Source organism: Mycteria americana, chromosome 10 (genome assembly GCF_035582795.1).
Source record: "Mycteria americana isolate JAX WOST 10 ecotype Jacksonville Zoo and Gardens chromosome 10, USCA_MyAme_1.0, whole genome shotgun sequence".
NCBI classification, from domain to species: Eukaryota; Metazoa; Chordata; class Aves; order Ciconiiformes; family Ciconiidae; genus Mycteria; species Mycteria americana.
Genome location: NC_134374.1, coordinates 3,606,787 through 3,623,221, shown reverse-complemented (window position 1 = coordinate 3,623,221; position 16,435 = coordinate 3,606,787). Strand labels below are relative to the sequence as shown.

At 40.4% G+C, this 16,435-nt stretch overlaps 1 protein-coding gene across 3 annotated transcripts in view; it reads right to left on the bottom strand.

Moving 5' to 3' along the window:
- The window catches only part of AFF2 (ALF transcription elongation factor 2), a 345,448-nt gene that overhangs the window by 34,168 nt on the left and 294,845 nt on the right, over window positions 1-16,435 (bottom strand). For all 3 annotated transcript variants that reach the window (XM_075513358.1, XM_075513356.1, XM_075513357.1), the window contains exon 10: window positions 512-674. In XM_075513358.1, coding sequence (XP_075369473.1) covers window positions 512-674 — 163 coding nt within the window. The remainder of the gene's footprint in view (window positions 1-511; window positions 675-16,435) is intronic.

Genomic DNA, 16,435 nt, shown 5'->3' with positions numbered 1-16,435 from the left:
GGAACAAATCTCAGACAGAAGCAATGCTTTTCCCTTTAAATGAGAACGTTTTTAACGTACCCTTTTATTTCAGTCAACTAGTGGTGACTGCTAGTTTTATGGGAGTATTTATGGAGTATTTATGGTTAATTAGGCTTCCTTATCTGGTTTACAATGTGGCCCTGGAGAAATTTAATACAACTAAAAAGTTTAGCTGGTCCCTGAAGACATAGTTTTGTCATGTTGCCTTTCCTTAGTCCCAGCTGAATACTGTGTCAATAAAATCTTCTCTAGCTACTGGCAAAAATCTAAATATTTCTTTAAAGCAATTCAAATGTAGGCCAGAAGGATTCTTCCAAAAGCTAGAATGAGTATGTGGGTCATACACATAAAACTGTGAAGGAAGAAAAAGGTCAACAGCATCAAACAGCACAGAACTCCAACATTTTCCTAACAGGGAGCAGGATTTCACCCCCTTCCATGCTTCCCCCTCCCAGCTTCCACTGGGGAGGAGCTGAGAGCGTGGCTTTACCTCCGGCGTGGCACTGCGCGACTCCTCATTGCACTCGCTGTCACTGGAGCTGCTCTCGCTGTCGGAGTCAGACTCAGAGCTGCTCTCGGACTCGCTGGAGCTCCCGGAGCCGCCGCTGGAATGGGCCAAGCCAGTTGTGTGTGCCGCCGGCACTGGCAGGCTGCTGTGGGGAGAAGATCCTCTCGTGTCAGTATGCTGCTTATCTTTTTTAAAGTGTTGCCTTGGGGGAAGCCACCCAGTGAACCCTGTTCACACCGACTTTCTTCGGTGTCAACTGCCTCTCCTGCAGTACAGACCCCATGAAAGCTCCAGCAGCCATGCCACCGTGTAGCCACCAAAGGAGCCGGTTGGGTTTATGCTTCACGGGACACACTGATAATGGTGTTAATAACATTACCATCATCATCACCCCACCCTCAAATGAGAAACACTTCAGTGTCACAAGCCCAAGCTTATTAGCCCAATGATTGCAAAAACTAACAATCACACTTAAATAATTCATTAATGGAATAATGGTTTCTTCATTTTTTGCCAGTTCATTTATAATTTATGATCAAAGGAAGGACATCAGGCAACTAATATTGGACAGGGTGTTTTAAAAATTAATTTTAATGAATACTTTTACACTGCGGCATACAAAACCTACATATTTTTGACAAGTCTCCAGGGACTGCCCAAGAATTTTTTATTTATAGCTGTTTTTTCTCTCATGTTTATGATAATGCAGCAAGAAAATGGCATTCATGCTGAAAATAAGCCTCTCTGTGAAATCTATTTTTCTGTGTGTTCAACTGTCCTCCAAGATGTATTTATTAGCAGTGCACTGGGTGTCATTGTTTTTCCTCAGCATTTATTTCTAAACTGAGAGGTTGGATGACCCCGGTTTTTAGCACTACAGAATTCTGCCAGTCTGAGTCTTTATATACTCATCTTTAATTTCAACTTTTTTTGTCAGGGAGATAACCATAAGGTTTTATGTCTCTTCAGCTGATCTATACAGAGACTTTTTGATGATTGATTTTAAATTTGTGAAGCTGACAAAGCAAAGTGTTTGAAAATTGACACCATTTGCTAGTACTCCTTTATGGATATTCAATACTTCACCTTAATATATCATATGCTGTGCGTGTCCCATATTGAGTGATCCAGAGATGCCTAAAAGTTATAATACAGCTTTGCCTTCGTTTCTGCTATCTGTTTTTCTACTTTTCTCCAAGAAGGATTCAAGTAAGCCAGGTACATGCCTGCCTTCCCCTTTCAAACTGAGATGCTATGTGCACCAAGATGCCCTCTTAAAAAAACACAGTAACCAAGAAACTGGAAGTTGGAAAAGCCGGAAGAAACTGATGTGTGACCCCCCTGCTCTGCTAGAGTCTTTACAAGTATTGCCATTGGCTTCCATGACAATAATAGATGGTCTTTAATTTTCTTCTTACGCTAAGCTACTTTCTCTCTCCCTCCTTGTTGGTAAACCTATCCCTTACACCGCGGTTGGTAACATAACTGTCTCCTTGAGCATTGCAATGGCCCTGCAGTGCCCATTGACAAAACAGCTTGGTGCTTTAGGGTGCATTAATGAAACAAAATTACTCACTTGGGTAATTGCTACAGATCACTAACTTTGTTGCTCATTAAGTGCATATACTTTTTTTTTTCCTTCTTCTAGAGGCTCTTCACTCAACTGACTCAAGTAGAGCTACTTAAAAAATTTCAACTGGAAGTAAGAGGTAAATCAAAAGAACAGATGCTTTTAAAAATATGGGCAATTCCAAAAGTATTATGGAAAACTAAACATTGAATTAAAAAATGGATCTTACACTTCATATTTAATGTCATTATTTTTGGAAACCATTCGTGCACTTCTTTTTCTTTCTTTATCTCTCCTTTTCAGTGAAGCTCAAGAAAGTGTAGGGAAATACATTTTTCACTTCTTTTTTACAGTAAACAAGGAAACAGAACAGTGGACAAAAAGTGAATGTGTTTGTAGGGGAGTTTGCCTTTCAATTCAATATCTTGTAATTTTGGTCTTATGTTTCCTATTTGCAAAACACTAAAAGTAGATGAAAAATGAGTTTTCCTACTTCATTACAATTGTTTCCAAGAAGAAAGTATAAGAAAAAAATAGAAAAACCTTCAAGGATTCCCAAACTGAGGAGGCAAACACGACAATTTCATTCTAAAATACCAAAATGAAACATCAGCCTTGAAAAAAAAGTTATTTATGGAATTATCAGAACAACGAAGTTGTAATTTAGAAATGACTTTTTCCCTAAATCTCTGAGCTTCATCTGTTTCACTTCTATTTTCTGTTTTCACCCCAAAATGGAAGTGAACATGGCAATATGAACTTTTCATCCTTGCTGAAAACTCCAGTTCCCAGAAGCCTAGCAGGGGGCCAGCTGTGAAGACAAGGAGATGTTTAACCCTCAGCAGCCTCTCCAAGAGCTCAGGGCCGGGCAGATGGCTGCCTGGCACATGCCGGTCCTGCAGACAGCAGCAGGGCCCATGGCTGCGCCGAGCTGGTGGGGCATCAGCCACCTCCCCTGCGGCCCAGTTCCCGCCGGGAATTAATGCACCTTTGTAGCAGGGCATATAAACCTGCACCAGACTCTTGCAGTGACAAAGCTCCTTGCCTTTGCCTTGCCTGGAGTGGTTTATGCCCAGGCAACCCCCATACAGAAGGATGTGTGTGGGGCTGCTCACACACCTGTGCAGATCTGCCTAAGAAAATGCTCTGTTGTCAGTGCTGGCAAGTTTGCTCTCATTAAGATAACTGATTTAAAGAATTCACCTCTCAGAATAGATCAAAGAAGGAAAAGCCAGTGTCCCAGCAGCTAAGGCCAGACCTTTCTAGCCTTTAAACACAACCTACGTCTTTTAGCACTCTGGAAGAGAACTGACACTGTAGCTGGGATGCGCTTACACAAAACAACTGGAGTTGTACTGTAGCAGACTGCAACTGTCTGACAAAGAACTCAAAGGGCAAGAATAAAACCATGGCAATAGATGGCAGCTCCCACCTGGCCTTATTTTCTTTCTTTCTGCACACCAGCCTCAGAAAAAGTTATCATGTGCCAAACGTTACTGAATAACACAACTCAGCAAGCTTGCAGGAACCAGACAGACTCAAAATAATGTTTTTCATACAAAACACAATGAGGTCATATTTGTCTTTCATCTGGGATAATAAAATTATGCCTTGGCTACATTGGGCCATTTCATGCTGAAGACATCATTGCAAATCTACATTTTTAAAGTAGAAGCATTCACTTTTCACCTTGTAGTTTGAGTTGAGAGTAACTCTGTTCGTATGCTTTGCAAAACAACCAGGTTAAGACTCAAAATGCCTTTCCTAGCATCTCACCATGCTAAAGATAGAGAGATCTTGCACATAGCTACATGCACAATCAACTTCCAATAATGCTGTTCAGCAGAACAGAAGAAAATACACAGACCTTTCACATACAAGTGCACAGAAAAAAATTCTTTGCTTCCAATAAAATGAGTTTAGTGGAGAGATTCTGGGTTGTCTTCTGGGTTTTCTTCCTTAAATATAATGTATCTTTTAGTTCAAAAGAACAGGTTGGTTTGCACTCTTCCCAAAGACTTCTTCCCAAAGACTAGCTTTAAAGTTAAATCACATGTTTTAAAAGATGCTGGGATAAATTCTGCAAATGTGCATTCACTCAGCTGTTACACAAATAAACTGGGCTTCTTCACATGAGTATCAACTACATGAACTGGGGCTTGCCTTTCTAAGAGACTTTCAAAGCAAGCTTTGTTGTGTTGCTAAGATCCAGACAAGGAATGCCAGCCCGGCCAGGTTTAAAATGGATTTAAAGCATTTTATCATCAGACACAAGTCCTCACAGTGACTAAAGGGGGCCGGAAGCACTGGTATTTGAAACTCTTGAATTTTTATTTCCCAGCAGGAGATGAGCACTCATATTGTTCCTCAGTGTTTGGGTGGACAATGTTTTTATTTCATTTGAACTGAAAAAAATATTAATAAAAACAGTGTTGCACAACGGAACACAGTATTGTTTGGGTAAATAACACTTAGAAGAAAGCCAGTTCATTATTATCACTTGAGATTGGAGGCCCCTACTGAGACCAGTGACCCGCTGTGCTGGGATCTGTGTAAATACATGATGAGACACAGTCCTTGGGCCAAAGAGCTTGCAATCCAAACACACAAAGCAAACATTAGAGTTATTACAATCATCCTTATACTCAGTGCAGGCCTGTTACATTCTCGAAGCGTGAGGCCTTTCTGCAGTTAATGGAAACATCAGTTTCGCTCCCCTTTTAATTTTGTTCTCCCCATTTTCCAAGCCCTGTGCTCAGCACTTGAGCTGAATCCTGCGGGGCAGTCAGACATGCTCTGCCCTGACCCAGAGCCCTGACCACGGGTGTGCTATCTGGGAGGAAAGATACACACGTGACTCAGCAGCAAGGATCCCCATTACTCAGGCCAGATGGATCAGCGTCTGCTTACCCCTCTCCAAAGTAGCTTCTCCTGTGCCATGGAGATGAGAGGCACGGGAGTGACACTCATACTGTAGGTGGGAGGAGGACCAGACCTCCATCTTTTGCAAAGGCCATCATGATGATGTCTCTAGTTGCCTGCAGACTGGTAAGCTGGTCTCCTCCCCGCTATCAAACAATGAAGCAGACAGAAGAGACCTGCACATCTGGAAGCAATTCGGAAGGAAGCTCTTCTGCAGCACTTTCACCTATCTCCCTTCTGCTTTTGCAGCACATGGCACTTCCCTCGTCCCTTGCTGCTTGGCAGCATGATGGTGCACAGCGTGGCACAAAGTATGAGATGAGAAATGTCTTGAAGGAGGGGACAAACACCAGTAACACCAGTACCTGCCAGTGGTTTTCAGCAATTGTTGAGCTCAAGCTTATCTACAGGGCAGCTGAGACTTGCAGTTGTGCGGCTACCGATGGCTCCTGGTGAGGAACTGCATCAAAGCTCATCACACACCAACCATCTTTCTTTCACTGCAGTTCACTGGTATGGGTGATCTGCCTAAACTTAAGTGTCGCCCTGCAGCTTGTCTGGTTTTTTTTAACTCATGGGTTATTTTTCCAAAGCCAGTTAAAGCAGACATGGCATTATTTTGTGTCTGGATTATCATGCTGCCTAGAGAACTGAAGGCCCAACATGCGGCTTACACTTTTTTGGTTGTTGTTGTTGTCATCTAGACTATTATATTATTTTCAACACATCATTTACTCTACTGTTGTAATAAATGATTTTCAAGTTAAACCTGGTAGTTACAACAAAGATAATGTGAAATACTAAAACTCATTAACCTCTAATAAGAAAAATAATAAACATTTTACCCTGTAAATACATATGTAAAAAAAAAGTCATATAATTCATACTACTGCAGTAAAACTCATCAAGGAACAAAAATTCCTAACAAGTCCTTAGCTATCTCCCTGAACTTTTCACCAATTAGATGTAGTCATGTTAATCGCTGTGAAGAGAATTTGGCAAATAGACGGTGCCCTCCAACAATAGGTTTATTCATTCCAACTCTTCCTTTTTAGGGTAAGGATGAATTGGCCACTTGTTCCATTGCTCTACCCAGAAATCAAAATGTATACTTTGAGAAAGCAGAGCGCTGCTGGGCAGTGGGAAATTGCAGATGGGAACTGACCAGTGAGTCAACAGTATATCAATGCTGGCAATGTACTTCCACAAGAAGCAGCACTCTACAAAGGTTGCTTTGCTGCACAGGCCTATTTTTAGGGAAAATTCAACCAATGAAATCTGGAAAGGGGAAGGTCTATGCTGGAAAAGTGACTACAGACTTGACAGAGTGGTTGATGTTCCTGTTGAGGCACTGGATTGGGGCTTGGATGAATTTTGCTTTGTGTCTGAGAAGAAAATACATCTGTGCGTCAGTTCCTGCTGAGTAAAAGAGAGACTATGTTGCTTATCCTTAATGTGGTTTGTCTATTTAAAATGCGTATTCCTCAGAACAAAGACTCTGGTTGCACAGGGCACTGAAAAGTGGGCATTGAGCTCCGAGTAAGACTTTTGTGCACTACAACCACACTACAGCATCTACCAGAGTAGACGGTAACACTCACTCTTGGGGGAATACTGTTGTTCTCCCACTACACTTTATTCTGAGAGAAGAATGAGAGGAACAAACAGGCTTCAACTTTTCAGAATAGCCCAACCTCTCCTCCAGAGCCTATTTGTACAGAAAAACTGTGATCCTGAGGGGCGTTACTAGGAGTTACTGGGCTCACTGAACTCTGTGTAAATGTTCAAAAAAGGCTGCTTCATTATTCTAGCAGATAATAATAGAGCAGCACCTAGCAGATTAATATTTAGTGTCAGAATTTAATACCATAACTGTTCAATAACGAAGTTTTATTTCTCTTCTATTCTTATACCATTATCAGGAAGTAATATTCTCTTCTAATTTGAAAGGGAACTGCCATTTTTTTATAATGAATTGTTCATATCTATATCTTCAAACTTATATATGACTGCCATTAGATTGCTTTTTAAAGAAAAGGATTGCTCTGAATGATTTGTTCACTGCCTTTCCATTGGTTAGTATTAAATTATTTATCATCAGGCTGGTAGGATTCAAATCTAAACTTTCAAAGACTGGGTTGACACAGGAACTGAAAACCTGTATCCAGCCCTTTTAAAATATTAATCAGCACCCAGGTCAATGGAATGAAATAAGGTGTGGAAATTGTTACTTCAGCTAACATTAGCACGCATAGTAAGACATCACTTATGATGGCGCTCTCATGTCAAAACACATGGAAAGGGAAAACCTCTCTAATATGTTATTCAGGATGTGGCAGCTGATCTGCCTGTATCAATCCTCAACACTGTAATGCAAATGGGAGTTCTGATTTATTTTGAGGGGGAGGGTAATTTACAAGATGTTGTATGTAAAAAGCCACATTCTCATTTTACTGTGTTCAAAAGTAACTGTTTTAATCAAAGACTGTTTATAACAAGGTTGATGGAGTTACTGAAACAGATTTTTTTCATATACATATAACCCTTTTATACTTCCAGCTTTAAGGACCATAAAAAAGGATAGTAAAGATGAAAGAAATAAAAAGAATGACAGAGCTAACTCCTATGAGCCACAATCTATGTCAAAGCAGAACTAAAGTGATTGACAGCTTGCATTAGTAATGAATAGAGTGGGGAAAAGCTGCCAAGAATCCGTAACAAGGTCAAAGCCTTCCAATAAAGAATTACATTAGCCACAAATCCTAGGTGGAACTGTGTATATACATCTGCAATGTGACTTTAACCATGGTACTGTTTCTACTGTCCTATTCTGACCCTTTTCTGGGTTTTATTCCTGGGCTACAGTAAGTTCTGACTCTTTATCACACCTGTGATAAAGAACAGGTGTAACCTACCAAACTGCCTGTGAAATTATAAAAAACAAACAGAAGAGGAGGAATTTTAATGGCACCTCCCTAACGGTGCACGTAAAAAACTTTCTGAACTATTGGTATGGTAATTGCTCTGCTTCCAATTTCACAGCACTCTTACACACACTTGACATGGAAGAGAAAGGGATTTTGCATATTAAAAGCAATATTGTATCCATGATTTGTGCATGCATCACCCTGCTCACCTCAGAGTTTGGAAACAATTTTGTGAGCATGGTATTATTCAGGGAATGCAATGTATATAGACTTTTTGATGTACAATATTTTAGTGAATGGATTCAAGTGTCAGAGAACATTATTTGTACTATGCCCTGATGGGCTACTGTTTGTCTGGCATCTGGAAGAACAAGAATACTATCTCTTACTGTGAGACTCCAAAGGGCCTCATTTGATGTAAATGGAACCATTTTATTATATCAATATTGCCCCACTGAATCAAGCTAGATATGAGTATTGATACATAGAAACATATTTATTTTACACAAAGGAAATGTGGAATACTGCATCTTTCAGTACACTTTGTGAATCTTCTGTGGAAGTTTAGAAGTAAATATACACCCCTCTACTGTTTATAATTTTAAGTTAACATAAAATGTTTTTAAATGAGTCACTTATTTGCACTTTGATTTTACTTATTTCAGCAGAAAGTCCAAGAGTGGTCATGACAAAAAAGTCCAAAGTAAACCTCTAAAAGCAAAGTGTTGGCTTTTTTCTCATTCATGTATGGCAGAAACTTGGACACATAACATTGTAAATTAACTACCCTGCTCGTTCTAACTCAGTTCTACTTCAGTTCTAACTGAAAACAGAAGCCAGCTTACAGAGCCCAGTGGGAAGAGAACTGGGAGCTCTGGGGCCCAAACACACTGTGCACATGACACCTCCAAATCCTCAACATTTCCAGTCTCATCTGCTATCTGAGGAAAAGCTAATTTTACTATCCTGAGCAACCAAGCAGTCGGAAAACATGAGAAAGTAGGATTTTTTTTCTTTCCCCGTATAAGACAACACCTCTGAGCTTGAAAAGGTGCCAAAAGGCATATCCCGATTTTCCAGAGCTTTACAGCACACACGCAGTCATTCACACCTGTGTGCTACGTACAAGTGTCACAACGTCAGCTCAGGAAACCACCTGAGGATTTGCTCTCCAGGGGAATCCCTTGGGAGCAGATCAGCAGTATAACCACTTCCAGACCGGAGCAAAGAGGATGAACTGGGAACATGGGTCTCTGCAAGCCAGAGAAGGGAAAACAGTCTGTTGCAGTCTGTTAAAGCCACCCCTATTTAGAAAAGGCCCAAGATTGCTCCAACTGTGGCTATTGTCAGGAGCATGACGAGTAAAACAAGCAATACAGAAAAGGGCAGAGATAAAAACTGAGTACAATCAGAACAAATTGGGTAATATTTCACTAAATGAGCTTTAGCTGCTCACAAACTGGTAGCAATCTCCATGCATTATACACTGTACAAAGCATGAAACAGCAGGATTGGTGCTAGAGGCATGGTGTGGCTCGTAGGCATGTACTCAAATGATTAAGGCACAAATAATCCACCTCTATGGAGATGACTGCTGCACCTTTGTAAAGAAAGACAACCCTGTGGTTATAGCATCGGTCTGACACTTTAGAAAACTGGTTCGATTCCTGTGTCTCTCTGGGATTTAATGGGCAAAATAATTCAACTCCTGGCACTTCTTCCCTGTTTTTAATACAGATAGTACTGTGAGACTCCAAGCATATTCCCGTTCATCAGATTTAAGTTGTAGGACAACAGGGGCCACAGAAGTGCACAGACACTAGAGAAAACCACAAGCAGACACACAGTTTCACTGCTACTGCCATAATAGTAAAAAGGAATCACCAGTATTAATAATGGGTGATTACTCTGAAGTAGTTTTTAAAGAAGTATTCCTAAAGGCACATGATGAATATATGGCACATCACCAGAGCCTTTCATGGATATAAAGATGTACTTCAGCACACATGACTTGTTTTTTGAACAAGGAGAAACCTGTCTAGTAAAATATTAATAAAGCTGAATGCTGAAACGTAAGTGTCTTCCTTACAATTTATTTTAAAATGGGGTGAAAAACTCCATTTGGAGTAAAAATCTAAACCTTCTCTATATTTCTGTCTAATGTAAGCTCCTTTTAATTCTGTTGATTTTTGCCAGTTACATAACACACTGCTTTATGGATTTTAAAAAAAGGTATTTAATCTATTTAGGATTAAATATCATCTTGAAGGATCTTATGTTAAGAACAGAGCAAGCAGCATCCACCCTTAATTATGACATACGTAGGTATTAAGGGAAAAAAGGTGCTTCTCTGAGTGATAAATGGACCTGAAGATCCTTCACAACATTCACTATAAATCACAAAAGGCCATTAACAAACAGTCAGAAAAAATGACAGTTACTACAAGTATCTGCTCTCATACTTTGCCTAATACTATCAGTGTCATGTTTAAACCTGACATCTTAAATCTTTGACATGAAAACCCTTTAAGTCAAAGGCTCAGCTATTTTAAACAGAATTTTCTATGCTTGTTATTTTGAATGACAGCAAAGGGAAACAGAGAATCTTTAATTCTTTAACCTTATCTGGCTGAAAATCTTGTCTTTCAGCCTTTTTCATCAACATCAAAATAAAGAGAAGATCCTATTAGCTTCCACACCTACTTGCTGGGGTCTTGTGGGCAGACAGAGTTGCCATGTCTTCCAGAGGGAGCTGGTGGTGCTCAGCACCTTCAGGATGGAGCTCTGTGAGACTCAAGTCAAAACACCACAAACAAAAGGACTGCACTGCCTGTGTGCATGCTGAGGACAAGTTTGGAGCCAGCTTTGATTTAAATGGGAAAGACTAACTGGGATCACCAGAAGTAACAGTTGCAACGCTGGATGCCTTCCTGAAGTGTTATTTCAGTACTTTATTCCCTCTGTCACACTGCCTGCTTTCTTAACCTAGGCTGAGAGAAACTGGGATGCCTGGCAGAGGCAGATAAAATCTGACCTGGAATGGACTGTGGACAAACACTGTATTTCCCAAGAGGGGTTCAGGAAAAGAGAAGTGGAGTGACCATAATCCTGAGTATAAAGTGGGTTTTGTCAATGGGATGCTGAAAAAAGCGACATTTTTTCTATTTTTTCAATATGGACAAAAGAATTTAGATCTTTAGGATTAGTTAAATTATTTCTTCTTAAAAACCTTCAGCTAGGAAGCTTTCATTCTGGACACTTATGTTCCTGAGTTACAAGAAATGGATTTTTCAACATTACCACCATCCATTTTTCCTCAGACTGATGAAGGGTTATTGTATCAGCAATGATTTGTTGAAGGTCTGCCAACAAGCAAAGGTCAGGAAGACCCAAACCCCTCATGGATACAGAGGTAAATAGGAAAGTTCGATCTCCCTTGAACTTTTTATTGTTTTCAACTTGAAAATCATTCCTTTAGTAAGGTGCAAATGCGTTCTTTGCACATCTGCCCAGACGACATCCTCTTCTCAATCTCCTAATGCTCTAGTGTGGCATGGTGGTTGCCTGTTACATGAGACCTGAAGCTCTTTTGCTCATTAATGACAAAAATCAGTAGCGAGATGTCACTCTACTAGCAGGGAAATAGAGAAGTATTGACTTATTTCTGCATTAGAATTTAAAAAAACCCCACCCTCTCTAATTTTGCCTGCAGTATTTGGGATATCATGGACAATAAAGCTAAACTAACCAAGGACAGAGCTCAAAAAGCCAGCTCCTACAGTAGAAGGGAGCACAAATGGTCAAAGAGGCTGAGCAGGACTGATTGCTTCTGCAGCAGGGCTCCAAGGTGAACACCACCAGCGCTTGCATCCCCTGCAAATGTGCAGGGAGAGACAGAGACACTGTGGCCCACACCTAAAAGGCTCACCCTGAATTTCGTATCAGTACTAAGTTGGATCCTGCTCAGTAATAACACTGCTTAGCTGATCTCTCTCTCTTTTTTTGCAGAGCAAAACCTGCGAGGCCAGTCTGTAAGTTCAGATGATGCCTTCAAAACTCTGGAGCAATTTAGCATCTATTCAATGCTTTGTTTCCTCCTTTGCTTTTTAAATGAAACAACATCCCTAAATGTTCTTATAAGTGAGTTGTGCAGAGGCTGCTGAGAGAAAACATGGTGTGGCAGCATGTTCCTCCCACCATGCTCAAGTCAGGCTGGATTCCTGCACCAACAGACTGTCAATGGGAGTTTGACATGGGCAGAGTTTTGAAGCTGAAAGCTGTACTTGCTAGTTTTGAAGCGGAGAGGCTGTTATTTTTGAATCTGAATTCATAAAACATCACTTATCGTCTAGGTTACAGATGGACTCAGGATCCCACACTTGGCTCCAGAGTTTGGATAACTCACACTGCATATCTGGGGTTTGGGTTCAAGCCCATCTTGAATATAAATTTAGAATGAAGGAAATACATGCAAATACCAGGCATATTATAAGACACTGCCAGCTGTTTTCTTCCACTTACAAGACCGCTTCTGAGAAAGCAATGTGTTTTTTAAGTATATGGTGGAATATGGGAGTGATGACAAGCTGATATCCCTGAGTGCAATGTGAACCTGACCTCATTCTCAAGTTTAGGGTGTCTCTTGTTCCTGACACATGCCGTCCTAGGCCTCTCAGGCTACATTCTTTATTAAGTTTGTTGAGAAATGGAACAGTGTGCTCACAACCTTTTTTTGGATCTCTCCTTGAAAAATATCTGTATTCTATCTGTGCTGAAATGACAGCCTGCTGCTCGTTTTCCAAGAAAATCCATGCCAAAAGTCCAGATAACATTTAACTCACAGGCTGGTATACACAGAGCTGGCCTTGCGGGTCATGTTCCCAGCTGAGTAATGGATTCACTATATTATCCCTGGCAAGTCTTGCAGGTTGGAACTTTCAAAGAAAAGCAAACAAAATCAACTTTTGTTTTGTGATTTGATTATTTTTTAATGCTACAGCTTATTCATTTTGGTTTATTAATTTGTTGGTCCAATGGTTTTTATGTGCTGCAATTCAGAATAGGTCTCTCTCTAGTATCATGTTTTATATAGATATGGGAAATGAAATGTAAGTCTGATACAATTACGGTTGTATGCCATGCAAGACAATACTGTAAACACGACGACAGCCTGAAAAGCTGCTTAGCAAAATGATCTTAATATACAAGGCAGTGTGAAAATGTAAAAAGAATCTATAATGACAACAAAGATTAGCCATTTGCTCTCTAACCTTATTTACAGAAGCAATCAGAGGTATTCAGGTCGAGTTAATGACCCTGTCTCCAATTAATTCAATTGTCTACAAACAACACTGATGCAGTGGTTGTCTCAGAGTCTGCCACATAGTCTCTGAGGGAATACATAAGACTCCATTAAAAGTGACAATAATAATGCATTTATTACTGAAACACTATTGTATTATAAATAAATTCCTGATGTTAAATTATGCTCCACGCTTTAACAGAAATTCAATTACTGAAATAATAAAAAAGACGGTGCATTTGCCAAGTGCTTGGACTATAATTTGGCTGCTTAGTTACCAGCAGTTGGCTGTTTTGCAATTTCTTGTTCATAGAGTATTTCTTTTGAATAAACGCCAGACTTTTTCATACAAATTTCATGAACAAGTTGCAAAATGAAATTTTGAGCTTTTGAATCCAATTATGAAAGACATAACTAAATCTATTATTGAAAAAATATTCTTGAAAGCCCTTCTTGCTGTTGTTCGGCTCTGTGTAGTAATTGAGGTAAGCACAGGTGCTGTTCATTATGGGCCATTGTGCACCATCTGAATTCTGGGAACTGAGGAATTCAGACAGTTTCAACTCTGTTTGTGTGAATAACAAACAGGCGTGATTCGGAGGTTGTTTGTACAAGCTTGCACATCGCTCTTCTGGGACTCCTAAGACACCTGCTTACCCTTTCGAAGCCAAAACAGTATCATTTATGTTCTGGCTATTCTTCCTACAATGATTTTTGCAGAAGCAACATATTTCCCCACCCCTCTTCCCGCAGGCTGCTATCAATGGCAGAAGTAGGAACAAAAGAAAACAAGGATAAGACAATTATCTAGTGGGGACAAGAAGCCTTAAAGAAGCTCTTTTTGGCTTGATGAGATTCAGGCAAGGAAAACCTTGTGAGAAAAGATGGAACTGCTTCTCATACTTAGCATCATTCCCCCTCTCAACCAGTTTCCTGTGGTAGGCTGTTAAGCATGAAATATAATTTAATTTTTTCTCCTAGCACCAATCTGTCTTCTCTCTTTGGGGCTTGGCCATGTATTTATCTTGCTAATACCTCGCCCATTGTCTTCAGATGTTTTACATGGAAGACATGAAGAGATGCATGCACCTTGCATCCTGCTATGTGAGCGCAAATGAAAAACTGCTGACAGTCTTCTTATTGGATCCCATAGGTGCCTGCAGCCATATGGCAGTGTGTACATGGGTCTTGGCTCTTCAAGGGATCACAGACTCTCGCCTCTGCATATTTCAAAACGTGCTGTCTCCAATATATATTTCTGCTGACAGTGATTATTTACTTTGCACTTTTATTTGTTGATGTATTGCTAGTACTTATCAGCAGAGATGTTATCAAAACATCTGGGGATGGAGTGTGTATGTGGAGAGCAGCAGCCAGGCAGCCCAAAGGAAGGAAACATGGAGGGGAAGTTCTTGCAGACTCAGTGTTAAACTGAAAGGTACTTTTTTTTTTTTTTTCCCTGACACTGATTGCAGTGCAACTAAAACTGCCACAGTTCAAGTACTTCTGGGAATATATCGAGCTGATGGGAGATGCTATCAGACAACACTTTGCAGAAGTCAGCAGGCACAAGAACTCCTTGAGCAGGTAAAAGATTCAGATATAATTCAACATCTGCAATATGATTTTTCAAAACTTGCAGCAACCAAAGTTATATGACTTATTCTTTGAATTAACCCCTGTCAAAAGCCATGTGCAATTACAACAGCAGACCTTAGCACCACCTGAAAGTCAAGTTAAGACTCGGGAAGAGGAAATAATCCCATACAACACACCAACAATTAAAGAAAGACAACCACTTTCCTGAACTTCAGGGAAAACAGGCCTACAAGAAAGAAGGCTTGGGATTTCAGTGGACTGCAGGGCTGAAGGTTTTACTACATTAGAAACTGGCTGGCAACACTGGAGACGACCATATTTACATAAGATAAGCCTACAGACTTCTAAAGGGAGTTGAGCTGGCAGTGAGGGACAAAGTGGCATTCTATTCACAGTGTCTGACTTCAGTGATGAATGGCAGTATCCTCCTTCAGCCAGGGAACCAGGAGGAATCTGAGCAGAAGGGGATATTTCCTTCCAGATGTGGGACCAATTAGCAACACATTGGAAAAAGAAAAGGAAAAGGAGAAGGAGAAGTAAAAGGAGAAGGAAAAGGAAAAAAGGAAAAGGGAAAAAAGGAAAAGGAAAAAAGGAAAAGGAAGAGAAAAAGGGAAAAAAAAATGAAGGAGAAGGCGAAGGAAGCTGAGAGCACTCATCAGTCCAAAACCACTTCAGGAACTTAAGGTGAAGGCAATATTATCATGACAGATTGCGCATTGAATGAAGTTCAACAGCAAAACATACGCAAGGACGAGAAACAAAAGGAGTTTTGTTGGGGAAGGTGGAGACCAAAATTATGCCCAGGCTTTCAAGCTCCAAGTCTAACATGGAGCTGAACTCCAAGAGCAACCACAAAGCTACAGAGTTTGTATACAGGTACTGTTTTTCACTGGGAGTGTGCCATGCTTTAATACACTGGTGTCAATTAGTTGGGGTTTAGGCTTTCTTAGCGGTGGCCATAAACGAGGCTTATTTATATTCTGCAACTTGTAAGCAAACAGTAAACTAAATTCCTGGAAAAGGCTAGGTATCAGCTCTGAGAGAAAATCTTGAAGTCTCAGGGACTAGCTACAGTCCTGATTTTTGCTGTATTTTGTTCAACTTGTATATATATGCACTTAGTGCAACCATCCCCACAGGCACTTGTACTTCTGTACAACAATACGAGAGACTCAGGAGACACATTTTTTACAGACCTTGCTCAGCTTAGTAGCTGCTGCTCACATGTGGGGGAGCTGCTCATCGTCTGAAGGAGAACAGATATTTAAGTGGGATAGGCAAAATAACTTGGCACAGCCATTTCTTTCTTCTCAGTAAAGCTGGCCAACATGTGAGGGGAAATAGACTATCTCTTAAAAGAAGGTAAGTGTGAGCACTTGCTTTGTGTAGGGGATACGTTCACAGGCCTCCACACCAAGCCTCAAACTTGTGACACATTGCCACAGTGCTGGACTAGGCGAGACCCACAATGCCAGATGTGGGAGGCATTAAACACAAAAAGATGTTATTTGCAAGTGTGGCTTTAAGGAACAGTCCAAGAGAGAAAAGAGAAAACGGGAGTTTAAAGAAGTAACTGATGAAAGGGG